The following is a 14,513-nucleotide window of genomic DNA, read 5'->3' on the forward strand; positions in this document are numbered from 1 at the left end:
TATGGTAGGTTCTTAGATCTGTCCCCACAGAGAGGCTCTCAGACATTGCAGCTTTCATTAGGTCAAGGAAGTTCCTGTAGAGAGCTGACTGCTAGGGGTGTCTGTGGGTAGTACTCCTGGGGAGCTGAGGGATGGATCATTCTAGAAGTGGGATTCTGGTAGCAAGTCTTAGCAAGCACTAGACATTGTAACTATTTCTATCCCTTACATAATAGAGGGAATGAAGTGATTGAAGACACATTTGTAAGCACTTTGTAGCTAAAGACAATCCCAAGACAGACATGGTTGGACCTAGGTCCCTGGGAAAATCCTTTTCTTTTTGGCCAGTCCTGGGGCTTGGACTCAGGGCCTGAGCACTGTCCCTGGCTTCTTTTTTTTTGCTCAAGGCTAGCACTCTGCCACTTGGGCCACAGCACCACTTCTGGCCTTTTTCTGTTTATGTGGTGCTGGGGAATTGAACCCAGGGCCTCATGTATACAAGGCAAGCACTCTTGCCACTAGGCCATATCCCTAGCCCCTTTCCTAAGCTTTTGAAAAGGACCAAGTCCTACATCCATAGCTGAACTCCTGGGGCTCTCCAGGCCAGAGCCAGGGGTGTGGCCTCTCTTTGTATTTGGAGCAATCCTTCCTCCCCTTCCTCACCTCATAGCACCAATTGACAATTTACCTTTAGGATCTCTCTGAAATTCTTTCCTCCCTTTCTGCTAGACCAATCTCGATTCTTGTTTTAGGTCTTTCTCTAAATACCTTTTATTTTCAGAGACATTTCTTTTCCCCTTCACTTCAGAACAAGACTACTTGTTATAGGCTGTTATAGTGCCTGTCCTCTCTAGATGACCTTCCTAATAAAGTTCTACCAGCATAGTTATTCGTGCATTTAGCTGTTTAATATCTGTCGTTCTCTTTCCAGTACATTTTATGAAGGCAGGGCTTATAGTTGTGTTGTCCTTTCCTTTTTATTTAGTAATTAACTTGGGCTTAAGAAAAAAAATATATATATATATTTGGTGAGGGCCAGGCATGGTGGCTCATGCCTGTAAGCCCAGCTACTAGAGAGGCAAAGAAGGCTGACGAGATTACCATCTCATCAATCAGGCTAGGTGCTGCTGGATCAAGCCTGTAATCCTAACTACTCAGGAGGCTGAGATCTGAAGATTATAATTTTAAGCCATCTCAGACAGTAAAGTCCTGGAGACTTTTAATCTCCCATTGACCAGCAAAAAGCTGAAAGTGGATCTGTGGCTCAAGTGGTAGAGATCCAGCCTTGAATAAGAAAGCTAAGGAACAGCACCCAGGCCCTGAGTTCAAGCCTTAGTACTGGCGCAGACATACAACAAGCAGGGAATTTTCATAAAACAAAAGAGCTGGACCTGATTCATATAACTGTAACCCCTCTGTACATCAACTCCACAATAACAATTAAAAAAAAAAAGAGCTGCAGGCATGGCTCATGGCATGGCTCACTTAAGTGGTTACAGTGCTTGCTAAGCAAAGTGATGAATTCAAACCTCAGTATCAACAACAAAAAATGCTGAGTGAACAAATAAAGTAATTAATGGATGATAACAGCTATACAGTATAGATGTTAATGGTGCGGACTGGGGTTCAAGTCTTGGACTGTGTTTGAACCCTGACTTATCCACGGGGAGCCCTGTAAATTAAGTTTCCCACTTGGACAACAGAAAAACCTGTCCATTCATATTGAGGTAATCAGTTAATCTCCAGCCTAGGAGAATCATGTGGCGTGAGAATCTGTTCCTCAGCAGCAGCTCAGCACAGTTAGGCATGCATATAGTCTGGCCTGAATCCCACAATCATTTTCTGACCTCTATTCCTAGCCTCTTTGTGCATGTCTTAGTCTCTTTTTTAGCTTTTTTCTCACCTGCAAACCAGTCAGATTCTAATAATTATGTCTAAAAAAATATCAGGGTGGTTTATCTAAAACTCCTCCTTTCAGGGAGTGTAACTATTCCAACAGATAATGGACCTTTGTCTTCCTCCTTTCTTTTCCTTTTTTGTTTGGGGGGGTTGCATCTCATAGACACATTTTATTCCTGCCACATAAGAGGTGGTGCTCCTACAAGTATGCGTACAGCGATGGTCCGCGTTCCCATCTAACTAACAAAGCTTGCTCAAATGTCCAGGCAGACCGGCCTGTCACCTCAGGTGCTCAGAGGAGCTGGTTAGTGAGGGCCCTGAGAAGGCGCAGGAGTGGAACCATTCAAAGCCTTACTTCTTTTATCAGCACTCCTGATCTTGTACATGACTTAGCTCATCAACCCCATCCCCACCCAGATCTCCTGGTAAACCTGGGTGTAGTAGGGTTTATGAGGACCCACACATTCTTAATCAGGCTTGGAAGCATCTCAAAGCCAGAACCAAGGGCTTGGACCTTTTTTTGTGGGGGCGGGGGGGCAGTGCCTGAACTCAAGGCTTGGGCCCTATCCTTGATTGGCTGTGCTCAAGACTAGTCTCTACTACTTGAGCCACAGCTTCACTTTCGGCCTTTTTGTTAGTTAATTGGAAGTAAGAGCTCATGTACTATACTGCCCAGACTGACTTCTAACAGGGATTCTCAGATCTCAGCCTCCTAGGTAGCTATGATTAAAGGTGTGAGCCACCAGCAACTGGCTTCCTTCTTTTATTTGATTCCAGAAAGGTCATTACCCTTTTGGTAAATAAGGACTTTCCTCAGCTATTTAGGTTTTGACACAACTGACTGGTGACTTTCTTCAGATCTGCCCTATTTTTCAGATCCACCTTTACTGAGTCTTCTTGTATATTTATGACAGGCTGATTCTCTCAGATTGGACATTTCTGCAGGTAGAATTGTAACTTTTTTCCTTATTATTTCTCCATATTTTTAGATTATGGTAGCCCTCAAACTGGTAATTTGGAGCCTGAGACTGACTAGTTAAGAGTGAAATCAGGATTTTTATTCTACCTGTGAAGCTAACTGATGGAGTAAACTATAGGCATGACTTGGGGACGCAGATTTCCTCAGGCAGAAAGACAAAGTTGTTTGGAAATGTTTCCAAGTTTCAGTGATTATCCATCATGCCCTCTAACAAAAACCAATGTAGTCAGAGTGTACATTTAGACAATTGTATTGAATATTTCGTAAGTGAAGCAAAAAGGCACCCACATTTCTTTGTGTTGACTTTGGAATGTGGATTCGTTGCAAAGATTAAAACTGTCATCAGTTGCAATGTTTCCATTGAATTTAATACATAGGGCTGTTCTGAGAGTCTATTAAGAACTGAGGTGTGGTCTTCAGGGCAGTCTCTGGTTGGCCATTACATGAAAGACAGAGATGGCCTTGTTTGAGTGGGTTTTTTTTTTTTTTTTTTTTTGCCCTGGGGCTGGGCACTATCCCTGAGCTTCTTTTGCTCAAGGGCCACTTCTGGCTTTTTCTGTTTATGTCATACTGAGGAACCCAGGGCTTCATGCATGCTAAGGAAGCACTCTATCACAAAGCCACATTCCCACAGAGGTGGCCTTGTTTGAGTTGGCTTCTATTTTTTTTTCCTCTTGGATTTCTTTTTTAGAATAAATGCAAAAAAGCAATCAGATTGGAAGATCTATAAGGGTCACTCTGCTCCACCAATTTGCTCTGGTGTTAGATGCAGTCTGAGTGCGTAGTGACTTAACCTCTCTGGGTCTTAGTGTGTGTATATTTATAAAACACCTTGCAGGGTTTACTGTAAGAATGAGGGCAGAGGCCCGGCTAACACTGAATTAACGTGTGCATCATAGAGGACACCAAACAAGCCCAAGAAAGAGAACGGTGCGCTTGCTTCCCATTTTCTGTACTCCATCCTCAGAAATATCTGTAACGTGAGGACATGTGCTAAATTTTTTAAAAACTGCAAACTGGGACCATGGCAGGTTAACATTTTCTCACTGCCATAGTGACTGGTGCATCGGCTGCAGGTTCCAGGTTGTGCTGGGTTCCAATTCTGACACTGCCCTGAATTAGCTGTATCATCTTCATCAGTTTCTAAACTTCTCCAAGTCTTAGACTCTTTTAAAGCGAGACGAATACAAGGTAGTCCTAACCATGACTAGATTTTTTTTTTTCCTTTCCATTTCATCAAAATCAGAGGTGTAAGGTGAAACAACAAGCGTGGGAAGGCCAGAGAGACTCAAGCCGCAGCTCCGACCCGCTCACAGCGCTGATTGCTAGAGTGAGACACATCCGGCGCCGAAAGATCCAGCCAATCGCGTAACGAGGCAGGACTGGAGGTCCCGCCTCTGGGCGGCGTGCGCGCGCCCCACGTTCTCACGCACAGCACGCACGCTGCGGAAGCGCGCGCGCGCAGGCCCAGCCCTCGTCGCCGCCGCCATTTTAGCTCCTGGTTCGGGCCGCACGGTGTGGACTGTTGTAGCGGGAGGGGTGGAGGTTTCCCCCCAAGAGTTAAGTCGTAGCCCTCGTCAGGGCGGATAAAGCCGTCCGCTTTATCGCTTGTTAATTCCTTCCGCTCGGCGAGGGCGAAGATGTCCAAGCGGCACCGGCTGGACCTCGGGGAGGATTACCCCTCCGGCAAGAAGCGTGCGGGGACCGATGGGTAAGCCAGGCCCGGGGCGCGAGGCGGCGGCTCGGGCTGTGTCGGCGGTCCCGGCGAGGTCCCGCCGCACCGGCCTTTGTTTCTGTGGGGGCTCGAGGAGGAACCGCGCCCGATCGGCCCCGCTAGGGCGCCGGGGTGCGTGTGGCGGGGCCGCCGCCCGGCCTTGTCTGGAGGGCGGAGAGGGAGGCCTGTGGCGGCCACGAGGGCGGCGGCGGCGGCGACTCGCCGTCCTCCCCGCGCTCCTCCGCTCCTGGCGGAGGCCCTGTGGATGCAGTCGGGCGGCGGGGCAGCGCGAGCCTCGTGGCCCCGGCTCCCGAGTGAGGCCTGGCGCCGGGCAGGGGGCGGGGGGAGAGCGGCGGACAGCCCTCGGCCAAGGGCACAAGGTCTTGCTGGGCCGAGGGCCCGGGCGGGGCCCGCCGGGGTGGGGCGGCGGGGCGCTCGGGAAGGGCGGGGGGTTGCGCGCGGGTCCCGGTGCAGGGCCCGGATGGGGTGTCGGGGGATCCGCGAGGCCGGCGACCGGGGAGTTCGTAGTGGGTGGAGGGACTGTGGCGGGCCCGCCGGGCGGAAGGAAAACGTGGAGTGTACCTCGTGGATGGGTGGGTGGGGAGGTGGGGTACTGGTTTTTGGAGCCGCCTCGTTTCACGTTTGGCGGGAGAGAGCGTCCCTGGGTCCATTCAAGGACTTGATAAGTAGATGGGAAGACAAAACTTCCGCTCTCTGCCTACTCTCCCGCCATCTCCCTTTATTTCCTGCTCTGGTAAAAACTGGTTACTTGGGCATCCCTGGGGTGGGTGTGGGGAAACAGCACGTCCCCCCTTTTAAGTAATTTAATTTTTTTTTCTTTCCCACGACTTCCCTTCTTTCCTAAGTCACTTTTGAAATACAAAAGATACTGACGGTACTTAGTGCACCATTTAAAATGTGTTCCTCGGCATTAGTGGGTCCATGAAATAAATATATTTGTTTCTCCTGGAAAAAAACACCACAGTCTAGATCATTTGAAATATCGTTGGCTTTTTAGTGTTTATAAAATGCTAAAGAAGAAAAGAGTGTGGTTCTTGTTTGTGGCAAAGTATAGGCCCTGCTGTAAAGAAGTTCCTTTGCAGGTTCGTGCAGTTCGTTTATTTTTCTCGAGCCGTTCCCTAAGGGTGCAAAGGCATTCAGCATTTAACTTAAGCAGTGGTGTCAAATTAGTCTTTTGTCCAGTGCACGTTTTTACATGCAGTGTTCTCTTAGATATTTAAAGCCAGAAACTCCACAAAAGTAAGAAGTGTGTGTGTGTTTGGGACACAGATTAATTAGTATCATCTTTGTAACTTGTGTGAAGTTTTGTTCACCTTCAGTTTTGTAGGATTGATTCTTAGGAATCTAGGATATGAAATACATATCAGGATTGGGATATACTTTTTGAGGCTGTTCACATTTTAATTTTGTGTGCTTTTAACACAATACTAGTCATTGTGTAATAAAGCAACATAAAACAAGCCTCTATGGCTGTTGAAAACAAAAGGCATACGATGTTGGTGCCTTTGAGCTCTTTACAGATCCTTAGAGCTGTAAGCAACCTTCAAGAGAGTCTGCTCCACTTACAGGAGGAGACATGGAGAGCAGAGTTAAGATGGTTTGGGCAAGAGCACATAGTTCTTATTCTTAGTAGGGTCTAGAAGATTGCTTTTTTCATTTTCATTTCACAGTGCTCATAGTACTGTGTGATGTTGTAGTTTTAATAGCCTTATGTTAATGATGTGTTTGTAAAGAGAATAGACTTGGGTTTTCATTTTTTGTAAAACAAAAATTGCTTGTTTTTTGGCTAGCATGAGTATATTGGGATAGAATTGATGTTATTCCTCCATTCGTGGGCTTTTAAAATGCATTCCTTGGCATTAGTGGATCCATGCTTTGTATTTGTGGTTCTTGACAGTCTCTTGGAAAAGCACAAACACTTGATAAAAATATCAACACTTTTTTGGGTCTGAGGATACCATGATATCTGGGGATGTTATCTTGGTATTTGCCTGTCAGCAATGGAGAGTTCATCTGTAGAATGTGCATAAGTTTAAGAGAAAATCTGAAGAGCAATTTATGGGTGGGTGGGTGGGGTTTCTGGGGCTTGAACTCAGGACCTGGGTGCTGTTCCCGAGCTTGTGATCAAGGCTAGTGCTCTATCACTTGAGCCACAGCTCCACTTCTGGCTTTTTTGGTGGCTAATCGGAGATCATTTATATACCTGCTCTGGTTGGGTTGAAACAAACCATGATCCTCAGACTTCAGCCTCCTGAATAGCCTGGATTACAGGCAAGAGCCACCTATCCTTGGCATGGAGAGTGATTTTTACATTAGTTTATGTCCTTTGAGTGACTTTTCTCAGAATTGATATTTTCTTAAATTTTTTTGTAAAGGTGATGTACCAGAGGGTTTACAGCTACATAGGTAATGAGTACATTTCTTTTTGAACAGTGTACCTCATTTTCTCCCAAGAACTGATTTTAACAATGGGATTGCAATATTTCTTAGTGCATATAAGACTTGCTTTTTGAAGTCACTTGTTGACTGCCAAATGACCCTATGTATTTTTTTTTCCTCTTCATCCTAAGTGCTGGGGTTGATTTTAGGGCCTGGCCTCCAGTTTGAGTGGTGGGTGGGACTCATCCATTTCAGCCACTCTTTTTGGTTATTTTGCTGGCACTGCTTTGCTGGTTATTTTGGAGATGGGCCCTCCATCCCTCCCTACTGATGGATGTATTATTAGTGTGAAAGCATCTGTGGGCTTGTCTGTTTTTATGAATTTGAATGTCAAAAATCAGTCTTATTTCTCCAGTACTAACTAGGGGAGTGAGTAGTAATTAGAAGGACTTAATTCACTAGGTAATTTCACTCTCCCTATTGAGAGGGGTTTGTTCCTGGCATACTTAAATGTAATGTTGGAGTGAGGGGGAAAAGTTGTGGGTGTTTGCTATGTATTCAGATTTCTTTTTTTTTCCATAAACCCACAATTTTCATTACAAAATTACCAAATGACAGGAAATGTGAAATATGGAAGGAACTTTTTAAACTTAGAACCATTTTTATTCTGATGCTGGTTTGGCTACATTACTTATAAGAGCTTTTCCTGTTAATTGAAAAGTAGACTCATTAGTATAACACCAATAGAGGATGTGTTGTATACCTGACACTTTTTTAGACTCTTTGTTACATCAATCCCTTTGATAAGTGAAGTTAAGTGACTTGCTCCGGTAGAACGAGAAATGTCCATACTTGGTGGTATAGAACGAGAAATGTCCATACTTGGTGATATTTAGAAGAATGCAGTAGATTCTCTGAAACATTTATCTGCATCTTTGTAGGACATTCTGTGAGCAGTTTTTGGTCCCTGATATTAATAATATCAAGCAGTGGGATCTTTCACGGTCTGTTATTGTATGCTTTGACTTTTCTCTCATGTAATTAGCTGTAGATGTGTTATCCTTTTCATTGTTGCATAGTGTTCCAATTGTAAAGGTGCATGGTAACTAGTGTCCTGTTGATACTTCAGTACTTTCCAAGTGGTTTGTAGGTGAAATTATGGTGAACATTTTTTAAGTATACGTATTGCACAAATAGCAAATGTGCTTACTAGAAAGATGTTCCTGAAAGATTGCCAGTGTGTGTGGGGGGGGGGGGGATTTTTCATTATAGTATTGATTGAGATGATGAGTTTGCATCCTCACTAGTACTATTTTGGTGCCTGTTTATTCCATGTAGATTTTAAGGAATGATTCTAATATTTAAAAAGATTATCACCAATATATATTAGGCATTTCCAATATGCCAGGAGATATTTTATGCATGAAGCATTAATTGCCACAGTTGACAGGTAAGGAAGGAAATACTATGATCAGCTTAAATGCTAAGTTGGAATTGAACTGAGAAATAGCTATGCACTCAGTAACTGCCAGCATTATATTAGGACTTAAGTGAAAGCACAGTTTTGATACTTTTTAAAAAGCGTTCCACCTCAGTAAAACTGTAAGAACAAAACTTATAATAGAGGTGCCTGTTCAAAAAAGAAAACTTATCACAAGCTTATAAATTTGTGAAGCAAAGGGCTTGGGTTCCTACTTAATGGATTTTTCTTATTAAAGACAGTATGGACTATGAGGAAACTGTTTCAGGTGATTGAATTTTTGTATCCTGTCAGTTGCTTTACTTAACCTGATAACTATTAAAAGTTGTTCACTTTGCAAGGCTTATGCCTTGTTTGTGGTTTTTTTTTGAGTAGTGGTGAAGCTGTGACTCAAATGGATCCTTGAAAACCACTTGTTAAGCATAGGTATTTTAACAAAGCAGAGCATTGTCCTAGTTTTCTCATCATACCTACTTTGTCTACATTTTATAACTGGAAAGGGCAGGTCCATGTCTTTTTAAATGCCTGGTACTGTGCTGGAAATTTTGGAGGAGTCTATTTAAGCTTTTTGGTTCATTCTGTGATGAAGTGATTAAAAATATAAATCCTTCTAATACCAGCTGTTTAGTGGTGGCTTTACCACTTAAGTAAGCTATGTCTCTTGACTCTTTTTGCTTTGGTTGCTTTTAGTTTTTGCCCAGGCCAGCTAGGACAAAAATATTTGTGTATGCCTTTCTGTATCACTAAGATGACAAGTGCATATTACTTGCAACCAATTTATTGATTAAGATAGGGTTTTGCTAATTTGCTCCACCTCTCAGGCTAGCCTTGAACCCAACCCCCATTATCTCCACTTCCAGGAAGATCATAGCTAGGATTACAGGTGTGAACCTAGACCAGATGTCTTAAGGGCTATCTCTAAGCCATTTGTAACCATAGTGCTTCTTACTTTGCTGGGCATCCTCAGTGTTGTTAATACATTACTCTGCATTCACGTTTGGGGGCAGTATGCTAATGCTTATTTATGACTACCTTAGACCAGAGTCACAATGAGAGAAAGAAAGCAGGTGGTTGATAACTTATTCAGAGATAGTCTAGGACTTTGAAGTTTTGAATTGTGAGACTTCATTTTATGTTTATTAAGTTATCTTTTAGCTTTTCTCTACCTTTGAGGTGTCTGTATGAGTTGGGTAGGGTAAGTGGCTTTATTCAATTTTAGCTCTTATGTCATGTAATTCAGTGAACCTTACAAAATCTTTTCTCCTTTGGAATGGAATTAGGTCTTTTAAGAAAGACAAGCTCAGATATAGATATAGTTGGCTAGTTTACCATTTCTGTGATTGAACTGTTCTAACTGGATGCTAGGTTTTGCATTTGAGCTGTATTCCTGTGAAGAGTTATTTTTGTCCAGGTTAGAGAAATGTCTGTATGTGTGTATGTAGACACACACATACACATGGAGTAAAAATGCTCTTTCTTACTCTGCTACTGATCCTTCAATCACAGGAAACATTTTAAGAATAAGGAACAATGACACAGCTGTCTTATGGCATGCGGGCTCATTATTTTAGTCTAGGTTCCAACATCTTCTTACAAGTTTTTTCAGTGTAAGAGTTGCTTCTGACATAAACTGAGTTAGAACGTATAAACTATCAGGTCACTTTCAGGTATATCCCAGAGCCATGCTATTTGCTGGATTTCCTAGCATAGATGACCATTGTATTAGAGCTCATCTCTAGTAACTAGAAGTGGATACCAGAATTGGTATTCCTTAAAATTGGCTTAATTTTAGCCAAAGGAATTGCCTGAAAAAAAAAATAGAAAAAACTTCAGTGAACAATGTTCAGTGAAACTTGTTTCTAGCTTGACTATATTTTATTGACTGAAAGTATGTGACTACTACTTTTAAGGTGAAAATGCACAGGTAACCAATTAAAGCCAGGGAATAAAGGGATTTTTTATTTTGTTTTTCTTAAGAAGCAGCATATACTTGTGATACTGTGTATAACATTAAACTTTGCTTTTTTTCACTTAGCATTGCAACATGAAACTGCAAAAAATAGTTTTTCACTAAATTTTCTTGGAAAGATTGTGATGTCATCTCTTTTTACAGTTTGACCTTTTTCTTACCTTTGTCCTCAGTCTGTAACTTCTTTTGTTAAAATAAGTGAGGCTTTTTATTTGCATGGGACTCAGTACTTGTGTTGTCTTATTAAAAGTTGAAAGAGGGAGCTGGGGATATGGCCTAGTGGCAAGAGTGCTTGCCTCATATACATAAGGCCCTGGGTTCGATTCCCCAGCACCACATATACAGAAAACGGCCAGAAGTGGCGCTGTGGCTCAAGTGGCAGAGTGCTAGCCTTGAGCAAAAAGAAGCCAGGGACAGTGCTCAGGCCCTGAGTCCAAGCCCCAGGACTGGCCAAAAAAAAAAAAAAAAAAAAGTTGAAAGAGAATTTTGATGTACTGTATTATCATGTAAGGGAAAGATGCTTATGATGGATTGTGGGGAGTTGGTCATTCAGATAGCTGTTGAGACATGCTCTTAGGGACCATGCTACAATGAATACAGTTTTTGTACAACTCAGAATCTGAATTTAAAATTTTTATTTCTAGGAAAGATCGAGATCGTGACCGGGATCGTGAAGATCGTTCCAAAGATCGAGATCGAGAACGTGATAGAGGGGATAGAGAACGGGAGAGGGAGAAAGAAAAGGAGAAGGAGTTGCGAGCTTCAACTAATGCTATGCTTATCAGTGCTGGATTGCCACCTTTAAAAGCATCTCATTCAGCTCACTCAACCCATTCAGCTCATTCAACACATTCTACACATTCTGCCCACTCAGCACACACTGGACATGCAGGACACACATCACTTCCACAGTGCATTAATCCATTCACCAACTTACCCCATACCCCTCGCTACTATGATATTCTAAAGAAACGTCTTCAGCTCCCAGTATGGGAATACAAGGATAGATTTACAGATATTCTTGTTAGACATCAGTCATTTGTACTCGTTGGTGAGACTGGGTCTGGTAAAACAACACAGGTGAGTTATTGTGGAGCATGGTGCATATTTTTACTAATGTTAAACTTACCAGGTGATGTTTAGTTGATCTGAGTGATCATTTCCATTGTTTGTCTGTCTTATAGAACACCTCAAAGAATAGCTGCTGTGATGATTAGTATTTGCTGTTGACTTTCTGAGGGAGAATACTGTAGGGAGTTCTTCATTCTCCAAATCCAGGGAAATCACAATGTTGTTTTCTCTAGTTCTGTTACCTTAGGTGTGGAGGTGATAATCTCCAACCCACTTTGACTCAGGTTTGATGTATGACTGGAGGCATAAAGTTCATGTTCTCATACTGGGTTGTGAGATCTGGATCACAAAGTGATGGGTTTGTTGTTTTTTAAATATGTTGAACTGGGTGAAACTTGGGTATTCTTTCAAAAAGTGCAAGTGCTGAAAGGCTTACAGCAAAGCCTACTCATGACCTCCATTTGGTTCTTCCCAACCCCATTAAACAGTGTTTAAGTTCTCGTTAATAAGGAACTTGGAAATTTTCAAATGCAGATGAGGCATATTTACTAGGCCCCTGTGGATAGACATTGGGGATGTTTTCTTAATGGTTTCATGGGCTAGTATGTTACATTGAGCCAGGGTATCATTTGTAATAAATACAGCCAAACAGCCTTTTTCCCCCTCTGGGAACATTTCAACTTAAGCATGTGCAGGAGGCTATTAGATTATCCTACCAAGCTTGAATTTTTACTGATCTGGTAGGTAAAAAGTGCTATTTCTGTGAGTTTTTTTTTGCTGAGTAATGTTGACATCTTTCCATATGTTTAAGCATATTATATACACACAGACACAATCTTTTGATTATGATTTCAGAAGTTGCCATTGGAGAAAGTTTGGGGAATTGAGGAAAATGTTGATAGGAATTCAATAATTGCCTATCTTAGTGTGCTGAGATGTTAATACTTGTGTCAAAGGTTAGAGCTTACTACACAAAGTTAAGGATTTTATTTATTACTATTTTTGAGATGGGTTCTCTGTAGTCCAGGCTTGCTAGCCTTGAACTTATTCTTTCCTCAGCCTCCCTAGTGCTGGGATTACAGGCACCAAGCTTAGATTTATTGTTGTTGTTGTTTTCTTGGTGGTGGGGGGCAGGGTGGTTAATTGATGTACCTTGAATCAATTTGAGTATTTCATGGAGGCATTTTGGAAAACTATTTTATCAACCAAAGTAGAAGGGTTTTTTTTTTTTAAGTACAGGAACACTTAGTGCTGATGTGAAATACAAAATGTTGGGTTTAACTGCGCAGTGAAAGTACTCGGCACATTTTACAGATGAGCAAAATGAGGTTTAGATTTATGATAAATTTAACAGAGGTTTATGAGTTGTCCCTGGTTATGGATTTAGGTTGCCTCAGTATAAGGTTATATTTCATACAGCTGTTTTGCTGTATGATTCGGTCAGCCCTATTTCACATAAGTTTCTTAGCAGTTCGTATAGAAGAAAGCCTAATAGACTGAAAAGAAGAAGTTTGTTATTATTTGGGATATTGGCTTTTGGGCTCAGCCCCAGTGGCTCATGTTTATACGTCTAGGTACTTTGGAGGCTGAAAATGGGAAGATTGAGATACTAGGATACCCCAGGCAGAACAAGTTTACCTGTCATTTCAAGCTATGCCAGAGGCTGGGATAATTATGATTCCAAGTCAGCCTGAGCAGAAAAGTCTACAAGGCACTGTCTCTACTGAGAGAGGCTGGGTGTGATAATGAGGTCTACCTGTAATAGTGAAAATAGGAAGCCTAATGTAGTTGGATTGTAGGTAAATCACTCTGGGTAGGAAATGGGACTCTGTCCTGAAAATAATCAGTGAAAAATAGGGCTGAATGTGTGGCTTGGCAGTGTTGTGCCAGCTTAAAAAGCACAAGAAAAGAAGACATTGTATTTGGGGGCTACTTGAGATGCAACTACTTAAGATTGTATGGTTTTGAGGGGAAGACCATACGGTTTGATTTTTTTTCTTTTTGGCATATGCTTATTAAAAACTTACTCAAATGTCAACTATAGTTTAGGTTATCTCTGTGCCAGTGAGAAAATGAGACCATCTAAGTGAAGTCTAAAGTAATGAGTTACTTTGACAGATCCACAATATTGGCATTGCTACTTTGTTTGCATATAATAGGATAAACTGAAACTAGTTCAGCCAAATGGAGGGCAGGAGTGAGGGCACAAGTTTACAGTAGGGAAATTGTTCTGAGCATGGGGTATAGAATGAAAAGTATTTGAAGGAAAGCAAAACTTGGTTTTGTTTTTGAACTTGAGTTTGAGATACCAGTAAAAACGTTCTGATGACAGTAATTTACTAGATTTTAGGTGAGAGCTAATGAAGACTGACTTTTTTTGCCTTGTAAGTAATATTAAAAGTTAATAGAAAAGACCATTGAGGGTAAGATATAAAACAGGAAGACTATAAGATTGAGGATCAGTTTTGTGCTTCTCCCTCCACCCCCAAAATGGGAGACAAATTCTAGTAAGAACTTGGCCTAAGTGCTGAACTATGCCCCTAGCACTGGTTATTTTTGAGATAAGGTCTTTTCTGCCCAGCAACCCTCCTAGTAATGCTTTCTGAAGTATCTGGATGACAGGCACATCCCACCAAGTCAAACTTTTTTGCCTGCTCTGTTCTGGAACTTCCATTTTTCAGATTTTAGGATCTTGAGTAGCTAGGATTACAGATTTGAGCCACCAGGATTAGTTTTGAGAAGAGAGCTTCAAGTAGAGGAAGGGAAAAAAGCTGATAGAAAGGAATAGTAGAAATGGTATGTGGCTTGATTTTAAAATTAGGAATTGTTAACATTTTAGCAGATTTTTACTTTTCTAACTTGTACACTTTATGAATTTACTAGGTTGACATTCTCAATTAATTTCAGAGTATAAGAAAGTACTAAAAGTCTGAGAACTGCTAAATTAACCACAGCTATCTTGTTTGCAAAATAAGAATGAGTTAATCCATTTCACTAGGGTGAGCTTTAGGAAATTAATCTA

The 14,513-nt window shown here is 41.9% G+C and overlaps 1 protein-coding gene and 1 pseudogene across 1 annotated transcript in view; one reads left to right on the top strand and one right to left on the bottom strand.

Annotated features, from left to right (window-relative positions):
• Positions 1–2,029: 2,029 nt before the first annotated feature.
• On the bottom strand, positions 2,030–2,365 carry LOC125365039 (annotated as a pseudogene).
• Positions 2,366–4,310: 1,945 nt separating this feature from the next.
• Positions 4,311–14,513, top strand: part of Dhx15 (DEAH-box helicase 15) — a 42,534-nt gene continuing 32,331 nt past the window's right edge. Inside the window, exons 1-2 of the mRNA XM_048364890.1 lie at positions 4,311–4,568; positions 11,065–11,500. Coding sequence (XP_048220847.1) covers positions 4,498–4,568; positions 11,065–11,500 — 507 coding nt within the window. The 5' untranslated portion in view covers positions 4,311–4,497. The remainder of the gene's footprint in view (positions 4,569–11,064; positions 11,501–14,513) is intronic.

The sequence above is a fragment of the Perognathus longimembris genome, chromosome 16, assembly GCF_023159225.1.
Source record: "Perognathus longimembris pacificus isolate PPM17 chromosome 16, ASM2315922v1, whole genome shotgun sequence".
In the NCBI taxonomy this organism is placed as follows: domain Eukaryota; kingdom Metazoa; phylum Chordata; class Mammalia; order Rodentia; family Heteromyidae; genus Perognathus; species Perognathus longimembris.